The sequence below is a fragment of the Megalobrama amblycephala genome, linkage group LG15, assembly GCF_018812025.1.
Source record: "Megalobrama amblycephala isolate DHTTF-2021 linkage group LG15, ASM1881202v1, whole genome shotgun sequence".
NCBI lineage: Eukaryota > Metazoa > Chordata > Actinopteri > Cypriniformes > Xenocyprididae > Megalobrama > Megalobrama amblycephala.
In genome coordinates this window covers 30,635,440-30,649,598 of record NC_063058.1, presented here as the reverse complement: position 1 = coordinate 30,649,598, position 14,159 = coordinate 30,635,440, and the positions used below count along the sequence as shown (strand labels likewise).

The 14,159-nt window shown below is 35.8% G+C and overlaps 1 protein-coding gene across 1 annotated transcript in view; it reads right to left on the bottom strand.

Moving 5' to 3' along the window:
* Window positions 1–11,775, bottom strand: part of zmp:0000001167 (protein phosphatase 1 regulatory subunit 12A) — a 29,905-nt gene extending 18,130 nt beyond the window's left edge. The window contains exons 1-3 of the mRNA XM_048157917.1: window positions 11,428–11,775; window positions 2,004–2,134; window positions 807–925 (exon numbers count right to left, since the gene is read on the bottom strand). Of these exons, the coding sequence (XP_048013874.1) occupies window positions 807–925; window positions 2,004–2,134; window positions 11,428–11,703 (526 nt within the window). The 5' untranslated portion in view covers window positions 11,704–11,775. The remainder of the gene's footprint in view (window positions 1–806; window positions 926–2,003; window positions 2,135–11,427) is intronic.
* Between the last annotated feature and the right edge of the window lie 2,384 nt (window positions 11,776–14,159).

Sequence of the window (14,159 nt, the reverse complement as noted above, 5' to 3'; positions counted from 1 at the left end):
TCAAAGACGGCCGTTTTCCCGGTCTTGCGACCAAAGATAGTCTACGATAATTTTCTGGCAGTGTCAGAAATTCAGCATGATCGTCGCACAGTGTGTCTGCAGCTACGACCTACGTCTACTGACCAGCCAATAAAAATGCGACATGAAATCAACGCGACATGGCGCTAAAACGTAAAACTGCTTACCTCAAGCTCTTTTCCCTTCTTCTTTCGACGCTTCCTTTTTGTTTTCAGCACACATAAAAATTACATCTGCCAAAGTGTGATTCAGTCATTCTTCTACAGAAACTTGCATCGTAGACTACAAGTCAACAGGTGTCATCATCGTACAGTCTACATGCATGCTGTACCCAAGTTTAACAGATCCATGGCGCACAGTGTGATAATGATCTTATAGGATTGCTAGAATCGTGCAGTGTATCCCGGGCTTTAGACGGATAATGTGAACCTTTATTTGTTCAAATGGGAATCTCACATAGAAATATTGTATTTCTTTATCAGAAATGGACAGTAAAAATAAGATATTACATTTATCTAAATCTAGTTTTTGGATTAATGCTTACACAGCAAATGTGATGTGATTTATTTTAACATCAGTTTTCATTTTAATTTTAGTAATTCTGTTATGCGCTTTTGTCAGTTTTTAAAAAATATTTCTATTTAGCTTTATTTTTTATTTCAGCTTTATATCCTGATATACTGAAAATGATTTTTGAGAGATTTAGTTAACAATAACAACACTTCTGTAAACGTCCTTGTTGTTCTACAATTCCCATCTTTCTCTTTTCTAGGCTCTGTATCTCTCACCCTGTTTTTTAATCTCTGCTTTCAGCAGTCTGGCCATGGCGTCCTCTGTAGCGACGTCGAGAGGAAGTTCTCCCTCGCTGTTCACCGCTCCAACATGGGCGCCATGCTCGATCAAGTACCTGCAACAGGTACAGAAAAAAAAGGTAAACTTTAAACTTACAGTTGATTCCACTAGATTTTAAAGATGCCCTAGATTCAAAATTTGAATTTACCTCGGCATAGTTGAATAACAAGAGTTCAGTACATGGAAAAGACATACATTGAGTTTCAAACTCCATTGCTTTCTCTTTCTTATGTAAATCTCATTTGTTTAAAAGACTTCCGGAAAACACGCGGATCTCAACACTGTCAACATTATGAAAGGCATTGGACAAGGGCAGCCAGTAACGTCTGGATCTGCACAGGTGAATCAACAGACTAGGTAAGCAAGAACAACAGCGAAAATGGCAGATGGAGCAATAATAACTGACATGATCCATGATATCATGATATTTTTAGTGATATTTGTAAATTGTCTTTCTAAATGTTTCGTTAGCATGTTGCTAATGTACTGTTAAATGTGGTTAAAGTTACCATCGTTTCTTACTGTATTCACGGAGACAAGAGCCGTCGCTATTTTCATTATTAAACACTTGCAGTCTGTATAATTCATAAACACAACTTCATTCTTTATAAATCTCTCCAACAGTGTAGCATTAGCCGTTAGCCATGGAGCACAGCCTCAAATTCATAGAGAATCAAATATAAACATCCAAATAAATACTACACTCACATAATTCGAAGCATGCATACAGCATGCATGACGAACATCTTGTAAAGATCCATTTGAGGGTTATATTAGCTGTGTGAACTTTGTAAATGCGCTGTAATATAGTCGAGAGCTCGTGTGGCAGGGAGCACGCGAATTAAAGGGGCGGCGCGCTGAAAAAAATCAATGCATAGTTAATGATGCCCCAAAATAGGCAGTTAAAAAAATGAATTCAAAAAAATCTATGGGGTATTTTGAGCTGAAACTTCACAGACACATTCAGGGGACACCTTAGACTTATATTACATCTTGTGAAAAAGCATTCTTGGGCACCTTTAACACATTCGGTGCAGCAATACTTTTTATCAATACTTTGGATAAAATATGAATGTGGGGTACAAGGCAGCATCATGTTGTCTTGGTAGGCAGCTCACTAGGTTGTTACTAACTTTGCGATCTGGATGAAACCGCAGGAGGCTGCAGCGTGGAGGGGCGTCCAGCCTTCGTTGTCTCCTCGGTTCACGTCACTGCCGCTCTCCACCAGAAACTGAACCATGTCTGCATTTTCATCAATACAGGCCTGAGGAGAGAAAGAGAAAATGCATTTAACAGAAAATTCACACACTATCCTAAAACATAATATTACAAATATTTGTAAAAATTTAAGTAATTCATAGCTTAAAGGGTTAGTTCACCCAAAAATGAAAATTATGTCATTAATGACTCACCCTCATCCTGAATAAAGTCGTAGTTTTTGTTATTTTTGGACCAAAATGTATTTTCGATGCTTCAAAAACTTCTAACTAACCCACTGATGTCACATGGACTACTTTGATGATGTTTTTATTACCTTTCTGGACATGGACAGTATACCGTACATACATTTTCAATGGAGGGTCAGAAAGCTCTCGGACTAAATCTAAAATATCTTAAACTGTGTTCTGAAGATGAACGGAGGTCTTACGGGTTTGGAACGACATGAGGGTGAGTCATTAATGACATCATTTTCATTTTTGGGTGAACTAACCCTTTAAGTAATGAAAATTATCACACTTATAATCAGTTTAATTGCTGCTCATATTGGCCAATACTGATATATTGTGCATCACTACTAATAAATGATTCAAGTCTGTTCATGTGTTCCTCGAACATAAGACACTGCCCTTAACCTTTGACCTTAGATTATGCACACACATAAAATGTGTGATGTCATCACCCTTATCAGCTGAGCGCATTGTCTGAATAACTCTATTGACAGTCATCGTGACTTTCCTAGTGACATCAACTTTACAACACTGCTGGAGCCAATGTCAAATTGCATTATGGGAAATCTGTTTTCATGTCCCCAGAGTTTCAGTGAGACATAGCTGCCATTAGCTGGAGGCGAAACAATAATTAGTCAGTGAAGCGTTTACATGATGGAAGTGTTGGTGTACACACACATGTGCAGGCTGTAATCAATGTGAGTAACGTACTAAAAACAGAAGCATTACTAACTCAACTACACTTTTTAACAGTAGCTTGTGTTTTCAAAATACTGTAGCTGTACTATTTTATTGTTTTTGAAAGAAGGTTCTTCTGCTCACTGCATTTATTTGATCAAAAATACAGGAAAAACAGTAATATTGTGAAATATTATTACAATTTAACATAATGGTTTTCAATTTGAATAGATTTTAAAATATAATTTATTCCTATGATCAAAGCTGAATTTTCAGCATCATTACTCCAGTCTTTAGTGTCACATGATCCTTCAGAAACTTACTAACAAAACGTATTTTTAGTTGCATAGTTATATATACACACACACACACACACACACAGTGCACAGCATAATTGAGTACACCCCCTCTGAAACTTCTGAAAGTCAGCAATTACTCAGTTACTTAGAAGACATGTTAGGTTTCTTTAGAGACATAATGTTCCAGCAAGTCTGCTTAATCAATTACCAAAGAAGCATGTCAAAATTATTCAGGAAAATAAGATTTTCTTATCAAGGTGATAAAATGTTGTGTAGCAAAAATGAGAACACCCTCCTAAAAGTTACTAAATAAAACAAAATAAAAATTTTCTGGTGTAAGTTTAAGGCAGTGTTTGATCAACAGGTAAGTATGTTGAACCAAAACATTTAAAGAGAAGTAATTTCTTGACAATTAAAAGTGTTATGTAGCCCACTGAATCATTCTCAGACTTAATGCTGACAACAATGGAATTGTCAGGAGACTTATTTCTCAGCACAAAAGAGGACAGTGATACAAGAGGACTACCAAATCATTGTTTTAAGTGTGAAAATAGAGCAAAAGTAACACAGAAAATCAAAAACAATGGACTTGTGACAAGGCCCCTGAAATAATCAGGCCTTCATTTTAAGCTTTCATTTAGGGATGAGGGATTTTTTTGCTAGACAAAGAGCAGGAGAAATACCAAGTGAGTGTCTCAGAGCCAGCAAAAGCTATGAAAAGAGTGACTGTTTATCTCACAGAGTAAGATGCAGACTGCAGAAATGACATGCATGGTTGTTGTTCTCACTGGAACTACCTACTGTCGCCAAAGCACAATAAAGTCAGTTAGCCATTTCCAAAGCCCATATTTACAAAATATAGATTCTGGGAATCAATACTCTGTATTGATCAGTCATTTTCAGGTCTAATAGCATCCAAAATGTTCTGGTGTTGCTAGAGGAGGAGTACAGTGAGAAGTGCCTGGTTCCCACAGTAAAGTTCAGTGGCAGTAAAGCTCTTATATAGCGATGTATGAGTGCTGAAGGTGTGAGGGAGTTGTGTTTTATCAATGCTGTCATGAATTCACACACCACTGCGTAATTCCCTGCATTGCTGGGCATTTTTTCAACTTGACAATGAGGATATGCATTCTCCCAAGGTGAAAAACCTTCTGTGGATGTATTGCATTCAATCTTAACACTCTTGAGCGCCTGTGGGGGATTCTGTAGAGACGAGTTGAGCAACACTCCCCATTAAAGATCAGGGCATTTAAGGAGCTCATCATCCAGGAGTTATACAGGACACATGTGACACATTGTCATGAACTTGTACACTCCGTGCCAAGAAGGTTCAGAGCAGTATATTCAAAATTATGGAGGGCATACTAAATGCTAGAATATTATACATTTGTTGAATTAAATCTAGTGTGTTCTCATTTCTGCAATCCTTAATTTAAACAAAATTGGCTAATTTACTTATTTTATGGCTATTAATGACATATTTCTCAGTTTTTATTATGTATATGTTTAATACATTTTAGTCATCTTTCCATGAATTGTATTAGTGATCATAAAGAAAATGCATCTTTTGTATTTGTTCAGAGGGGTGTACTCATTTATGCTGTGCACTGTGTATATATATATATATATATATATATATATATATATATATATATATATATATATATATATGTCAAGTTTGCTTCTCTAACATGTCTGTAACATGTTCTGCAAGCAATACGCTACTGCAAAAAGCAGCCAGGCCACGTTAGTGATTTTACCACTGATAAATAGTGTTTTCAGGCACGATGCAAAGAAGTTTGGGGGAAAAGAGGCTTAGCAGCCAAAAGTGAGCAGCTCCCAGAGGACCCGGCACTGCCTATAGAAACCTCCACGTACGCTTGTGCAGGAGAACAGAAGCCCACTCTGTTCCCGACCCCTTTCTCATTGTGTGTGTTTGTGTGGGTTTCTGAGGAACAGTGGGAACCTTCTGTATGGAGAAGGTGTGAAGTTCTTGACGGGGTCACTGAATATGAGAGTGTGTGTGTGTGTGTGTGTGTGTGTGTGTGTGTGTGTGTATGACTCAGAGAGCGACTGGCCTTTGCCTTTGACAACAGCCGCTTGTACTGCATGAAGAATGTTTTCCATGCGCTCACTGGAGAAAGACAGAGAGAGAAAGGCTTTGGATGGACGCGATGGAAAAACTTAAAGAGCACCGACTATATTTAATTCCCGTTACCGAGCAACAACGGGACAACAGGACCGAGATCGGGATGAGCAGCGAAAGAGCATCGCATAAAAACGATTATTAAATTCAGATATAGAAGTAAAACAATTAGACATACTATAAATATGAATATGGATGTACAATACAAAAATACTACACAAACAAAAAAATGAAGGCAAATATGACTACAAATACAAAAAAATATATATAAATATGAAGACAAAAATATGGATGAATATTAAAAAATTAAATATTAGTGATTTTTTAAATTCATTTTATTTATTGTATCGGTCCATATTTAATTCTTCATCTTTTTTAGATTTTTGCCATAAACTAGCATTAACTTTAAAGCGCAAGTTTACATCATTTAACCCTTTATTTTTATTTTTTAGACAAAAATAGTATAGGTCTTGAATATTGGGAATTTATTGGTGATTATCAGGCATAACGTGAAAATAATTATCAGCTTATCAATCAAATTTGTAAATTGGTGCATCCATGCAAACAGAAAAATATAAAAAATATATGGATATACAATACTACTACTACTAATAATAATAATAATAAATAAAACTGAATGAAACAAGTAATATAACAAAACAGGAACAGTGTATTAGCCAATCAGCATTTAGTATGAGCAAAATAACACTTTTGACAAACTATTATAAATTCTGAAAAATGTGACCATTGTGTCGTTCAGAAAGAGGTGCGAGACCTCTGTGAAAAAAAACTAGTTTTAAAGGGCTCATGACATGAGAAATCAAATTTGCCTTGATCTTTTGACATATAAGAGGTCTTTGAACCAATAAAACATCCTGCAAGTTTAATAGAACGCCGTTCCCATTAAAAACAAAGCATTTATTTATTATTATTTATTTGTCTCCAGAATGTGTCTGTGAAGTTTCAGCTCAAAATCCCCCACAGATCATTTACTATAGCTTGTCAAATTTGCCCCTATTTGGGTGTGAACAAAAACACACCGTTTTTGTGTGTGTCCCTTTAAATGCAAATGAGCTGCTGCTCCCGCCCCCTTTCCAGAAGAGGGCGGAGCTTTAACAGCTCGCGCTTCGGTTGCTCACCAACAACAAAGCTGGAGAATCTCACGCAGCCAAAATGAGGATTGTCAGTAACGGCGTTCAGCCTTACATTGTTCAAACCGGAGTCGACACTGATGGAGAGACTCAGGAAGAAGTTACAACTTTTAGGACGTTTCTGAATGGTTAGTGGATAAATTTATGTAGTTGCTGTGGAGTTGATTCAACTCATCGACTAGCATGTGGCGTCATGTTAATCTTTTGTGCAAAACACGGAAAAAGTCAGATTTTCATTATATGTCCCCTTCAGTCAAGCTATAAAAATGGCGCATTTTGATATTGGGTGACCTGTGAATAGAAGTCATTATAAATCACTGACGCTGTCTACACTGTCGACAACAGAGTGAAAGAACGTTCGCTTTGATACGTCCAGTTTAAACAGCTCGTTTGTGTCTCTGTACAGATTCAGAAGGATCCCAGCATCGGAAACAAGTGGATGGTTTATTTTAATGGCGTCCTGGATCGCGTCACAGGATTTTATGTTTGTTCGGAGCATTTTGTTTTGTAAAATGAGGCACAGTTTAATGGAGAGTTCCCACAGAAACTTCTGTTGAAAGATGAAGCAGTCAGCTGTACTGGATCTGACAGCAGCACCATCACAAACCGCAAGTTTCATAATGCTTTGTCTGTAAATGATGGTTTTATATGGATGTTTTCAAAAGTTACTCACAATAGCGAGTGGGCGTTGATAATGTATCCTCTGCATTGACGTTAGCCAATCATAACAGTGGGGTTTTCTGACAAGCCTTTTAATAATAGATCATTTCAGAAAGATGGTTAGAATAAGCATTGAAAATAATTGTTTTTCCACATAAACTTTTTAAAAATAAAAAGAATCCATGTCATGATCCCTTTAAACATTTGAGGCTTGACTTATGAAGGTCTTTGAAAGAGAAGATTTGCTCACAATCCTCCGTCCTGCCCCTCCATCTGTGTACCAGACCTCTGTTTACTTTAGCACCATTAGAAGGTAAATCATCGCTGTAACTCTATCTGTGACGGAGGGGACATGTTTGTGTGTGTGTGTGTGTGTGTGTGTGTGTGTGTGTGTGTGTGTGTGTAGAGGCCGAAACAGTGTCTTTGACAGGATGTGACACTGATTCTGTCCAGAGCCAAACACACTCACAAACAACAGTAGGCTGTGTGTTCCCAGGCTAATATCAGTCTGAGTAACAGTCAGTAATCAAGAAACTGTGGATTCAGTTGGTTTTATGCTCTCATAAATTTATGCATATTTATGTCATGGCAACACAGAGTAAACATTAAGTTAGACAGAAAAGACATTTTGGATCTCACAAATCTAACTTGAACATTCAATATTTTCTGCAGTTCTCTTCTTACTGTGTGTGTATGTGTGTGTATATTATATATATATATAAAAAAATTAAACCATATTTACATATTTACAATTTACAATTATAATATTAACATATTTTAATATGATTTTATTATTATATTAATATAAATTTCTGTATATATAAATTAATAAATAAACATTTTAATAAAATGTATTTATATATTATTTACAAATTTCTAAATATATATATATATATATATAAAACATTGTAATATTTTATTAATATATATTTAGAAATTAATGTATATAAAACATTTTATTATATATATATATATATATATATATATATATATATATATATAAAACATTGTAATATTTTATTAATATATATTTAGAAATTAATGTATATAAAACATTTTTATTATATATTATTTATATATATATATATACACACACACATTCAATTTTATTAATATATATTTATAAATTAAAGTATATATATAACATTAATTTTATTAATATCAAATATAAATTATATATATATATATATATATATATATATATATATATATAAGATAAAATATATATATATATATATATATATATATATATATATATATATATATATATATATATATATATATATATAAATAAATATAAATCCATTAGATTACACAGTAAGTTAAATATTAAATGACATATTACAAATTAAAATAAACAAATATTTACAATTCATTGTAATAATCATTGTAATTTATTTGCAATGATTTTGTATATAAAATAATTAAAATATTAAATTCAATGCAGTAGAATATATACTATCATTTTGAGTGAATACTTCACGATTTAAATAATATATAATTTTTTTTATTGCATTATAGAAATGAAAATTTGAGGGGAAAATGGGCTTCTTAAATCTTAAAAGTCCTTTAAAAAAGCTACATTTTCTTTAAGAAAAATATAATTTGTTATTTCTTTTAGTATAATGCATTATTTCTTTCTACTTCAGGGTGAAATATGGCCTGGACATGTTCCTGGCAGGTTTTGGCACAAAAACCTGCCAAACAAAACAAAAGAGTTTCTGTGGTACATTAGAGAATGCAAACACAAGATAAGGTGACGCTTGAAAGAGCTCACGTGAGACTCAAAGCCGATGTTCCAGAGAACTTCAGAATACCGCTGAAGCAACTGAGTGACATCAGCAGGGTGTTCAGCCAATAGCTGTGCTCGCTAGAGCAGTCAAGACCACATGAACACCTGTCTGAATCAAAAAGTGCATGTGCGTTTCATATTCTCAAGCATGTTTTAGACTGGAGTGTTTTTGAGCAAAACCTTCAACAGAAGCTTCTCAAACTACCTTTCCGTGAACATTCTTAAAAGAACAGCGTGAAGAACATTTTATATAATCTAAAAGAATCTAAAGAATCATTCCGTGGATGTAAAAGGTTCTTCATGGAACTATCGACGCCAATAAAGAACCTATATTTTTATGAGTGAAGACAAAGATCCACAAAACAATGACCTACCATTCTTTTTCAACCAAAGAATAGGCTTTTTCTCAATTAAAGCTCAGGATTGTCTGGTTTCGAAGTAATACTTTACTGTTGAAACAAAAGGCTGAAGCAACAAAAGCCGAAAATAACCCTTCCTAAACATATAATTAAAAAAAAAAACATACACAGCTGAGAGGAAGAAAGAAAGAAAAAAAGAGAACAAAACAAAAACAAACACCAAATGAAAAGGGCCGACACGACTTCCATCCAGCCGTGAAGCAGCTCCGAAGATATGAGGAAAGTCTTGCTATGCCAGTTCAGCCTGGATGATGGTATGTTGGAGACAGAAGTGGGCAGTAGCCACGTTAAACGTGACAGCCACGGGACGGGCCCAAGACACTCCCTGGACATCATTAAAACTACAGCTACCCTGCTAATCTAAGAACCTCTTGCAAACAACATCGAAAATCAAGGCAAAAGATTCATCATCCTCAACAATTCTGGTCCAAACTCAAAACCAGGCCAGCAAGGCAAATCAACATCTGGCCCACAACTAAATCTGTGCTGGAAATACAGTTATCTACTATTAAAATACAATTTTGACATTCAGACCCAAAAAGCCAATGCATTTCTAGACTTTGACCATGTAAAGTCACCATGAAATCAAAATAGACAATTCTTGTTTTTATGGAACATTGCAATATGATTTATCCATGCACAACGCTATTTTTTTTAATTCATGTGCCTCGTAATCTATAATGAAAACAACTTCCCCTCCCTCTTAAAGCGACATCTGTTCTCTGATGACGAGGGCGGGGCAACCTGTCAATCACATGAGATCCACCAATAGCAAACCACAACCGTCCAATCAATTCCCCTACAATTGTCAATCAATCCCCTACATTTGTTCTTGTTTGAGAAGCAGTTTACTCAGATATACGTCACAATCAGTGTTTTTCGGTTTTCCAGCGGAATTGGGCTACTTTTACACTGTTGCCGCGGGTTGTTTTTCATGTCCGGGGGTTGATTGTCCAAAATAACATGATATTTAGTCCCTGGAATGCAAATTTTACTAGGGGAGCCCCAACAGAAATGTGAATTTTACCCTGCGGAATGCGATTTTTACTGTGGGACGCCCTTTAAATGCCTTTGGGCTAGTTTTGAGGAGCAACTGAGCGGGTTTTGTTGTGAAAACCTGGCAACCCTGGTCACAATAGTGAAGAAAAGACTATCGCAAATTCTGTTTCATGTCGACTTTAAGCATTTGTACATTTGCGAGAAAGTCACTTCACAATTTATGATGATCAAAAACACACTAAGAAATTCAATTTACACAAAATATATGTATATAATGAACGTTGTAATTTGTGAATTTTCATAATTTTGTTAAGTCAAAAATGTCTAGGTGGATGATAAAAAGTAATTATTAAAACACTGATTTTCTTGAAAATAAAAAAGGAATTTTTTTAGAATTACATCTTAAAAATTGCTATAAATAGTATTAATATTTGAAAAAATATTGTCCGCCAATCAAAGTCAGTGTGGTCTAACCAACATGCAGGAAGCCATTTTTTGTCATGTGACAAGAAGCCCCCAAAACAAAGAGGACCCCTAAATTTTTTTTTTTTTTTTTAAATAATAATATTCTTCATGAAAAGGCATGTTTTGTTTGGGTCAAAGTGATTTAGTATCTGAATCATGACACAAATATGTCTAAAAACTATAATTAATTTGCATACACACCCATGTATTTTAATATTTGAGTACTTTATACTTTACATTTTTCATTTTTTTTTTATGTAGAAAATGGTATAGGCCTAAATGTTTTTTTAATGTATGAAATATGAATACAAAGAAAGCATTTTGGCAGATATATTCTAAACTAGATTTTTAAGAGATTTCTCAAGTTCATCATCTCAGACATCCTTACTTGTCATCGATCTATGAGTTGAGAAAGGCGTAGAGAAAAGTTTGTGAACTTTCTCAGAAGTTTCCAATCCGAGGCAAACTTCAGTGTAAACAATCAAACATGATCCGGATACCTGATGCAGCGCCGTCAGCCCGTCTATATTGGCGTGGTTGATATCTGCTCCCTGTCGCAGGAGCTCCGCCACCTCCTCCCGGTCTCCGGCGGAGCAGGCGGCCATAAACACAGCGCCCTGGGCGAAGCGCACTCTGGCCCGTCGGTTTCCGGGAGCGGAGGACTGGCTCCTCGCCTCCGCCCCGGTCCGATCCGTCTCCGAGCCCTGCCACCGCTGCAGCTGATCCTGCCGCCGCTGCTTCGCCGCTTCGGACCGGGAACGGTCAGTGGCCGCCATCTTCCTCCCTCGGTATCTCCCGGGGAGTTTCTGTTCATCAGACAAGTGATGTCCGATTCCCGTACGAATCGTTCTTCTGAGCCGATTCTTTTGAATGATTCATTCGAACCGATACGGGGTTGTGAATCAATCGAGGAGGAATCTCTGAGGAGATCTGCAACAGCTCAAGCACTTTAAACGACAAAACATTTAAATATTCTATATTATCCGTTTCGAATAGATTTTTTATATCACAACTACAGGCGTTTAAAAAAAAAACGTTGTTTTGCTTTTCGTTTTTTTTCTCTCACCTCATTCGATTGCGCTTTAAAGGGATAGTTCACCCTAAAATTAAAATTCTGTCATCATTTACTCACCCTCAGGTTGTTCCAAACTTGTATACATTTTTTTGTAATGTTGAACACAAAGGAAGATGTTTTAAAGAATGTGGGAAACTGAACAGTTCTGAGGCACCATTGACTTCCATAGTATTTTTTTTTTTCCTACTATGGAAGTCAACGATGCCCCAAAACGGCCTGGTTACAAACTTTCTTTAAAATATCTTCTTATGTGTTCAACAGAACAAAAAATTTTTTTCAGGTTTGAAACAACTTGAGGATGAGTAAATGATAATTTTCATTTTTTGGGTGAACTGTCCCTTTAAGGCCCGGTTTCACAGACAGGGCTTAGATTAAGTCAGGATTAGGGCATTTAAGTAACTTTTATAAACGTGCCTTTAAAAAAAACATTACTGGTGTGCATCTTGAGACAAATCAATGGCTCTGACATATGTTAAGATATGTCAGTGCAAGATTCTTTCAGTTAAAACAGCTCAAACATGCATTTTAGTCTAGGACTAGGCCCTTTTCTGTGAAATCCGAGGTAAAAGTACTACAATAAATCCATATAAAAGCCATCCCCTTGAAATCATTGAATAATTCGCACACTAGAGGTGTAGTAGTGTTAACAACATAATAATGTTTCCTATCAATTATCTAAAACAGCGATTTTACAACAACAATAAAATTCCTAGAGAACTGGAGTGTTCATTGAAACGAATTATCCGAATGAACCGATTCACTCAAATGAATCGGACCCCCCAAATAGTATATCAGACCGGAGAGAGGCGCAACAGGAGGAACAGAACGCGCCCTCTGCCGGTCGCGAAGAGAAGAACAATCACTGAGCGGTGGAGTCGGGTGCAAGTTCAGCAGCCAATAGAAACGCAGGGACATGATGACGCAGTAAACTCCCACGCACTTGAACCTGACCGTCTGTCGGAGCTGTGGCGTAGTGTATAGCGGATAGCTATACTTTACTATAAAAGCAGCGCTATAAAAGTCAGGAGATGTTTGCAAAGGTTCCCCAGACACGTACAGTTTGGAACAGCAATGGAAAATATAAGACTAAATGAAACAAACTCCTAAAAATAAGTGTTAAAAAAAGGTTTTACAACCTGATGGTAATTGAGAATGTTCCTATTGTGTCATTTTTAAGTAAAAAAGACAAAATTATTCTTTGCCGAACCTAATATCCTGATTTTTTTTTTCCTGAAATAAACCAGAAATACAGTTGAATTTTATTTCAAAAACTTTATTAGGTCTGTTAAACATTTACATGAGAATACTGATGACTTGATATGTGAGCAGAAGTGCAGATTAGGAGGTGTACTTTACTGTCTGGCTCACACTAAAAGCCAAATCCCAGATTTTGAAGCATTTACAAGAGATTAACAGATTAGCTCAGTCCAGCACTAATCTTAATCTGTGTCTGGCAAACCGTTTACAAAAACCGACAATCAGTAAGGCACAAACCATACAAAAAAGTAGCAAGAAACATGCTTTTTAACACACAATCACATGACAGTACAGTACGGTAGCAGCATTGATGGTTGCATTGCCAGGGCATATGGTCACATGGTTTGCTTTTAATCAGTCGACATGCATAAACCTTTAGACATACAGAGTAGATCACCTTCGATCCAGATCACTTTACTTTTTCAGGTTTGTAACTATGCTGAGGTTCACACAGCCTTGCTGAACCATCCTTCAAAACATAAATACTGATGAACCGGGACACGCAACACACATCCAAGGACATTCTGAGAGGGATTTGAAATGAATGCAGGATTGCTTCCAGATACATCCAGATACTATGGAAGCTTGTTTCTGCCATGAAATATAAAATAAAAAAGGTAAATGTGACTTTATATCACACAATTCTGTCTTTTTTTCTCAGAATTGCGAGTTATAGTTGGAATTGTGAGATATAAAGTCGGAATTGCAAGTTATAAAGTCAGAATTGTGATTTATAGTTGGAATTGTGAGATATAAAGTCGGAATTGCAAGCTATAAAGTCAGAAGTGCGAGTTATAGTTGGAATTGTGAGATATAAAGTCGGAATTGCAAGTTATAAAGTCGGAATTGCAAGTTATAAAGTTGGAATTGCAAGTTATAAAGTCAGAATTGCGAGTTATA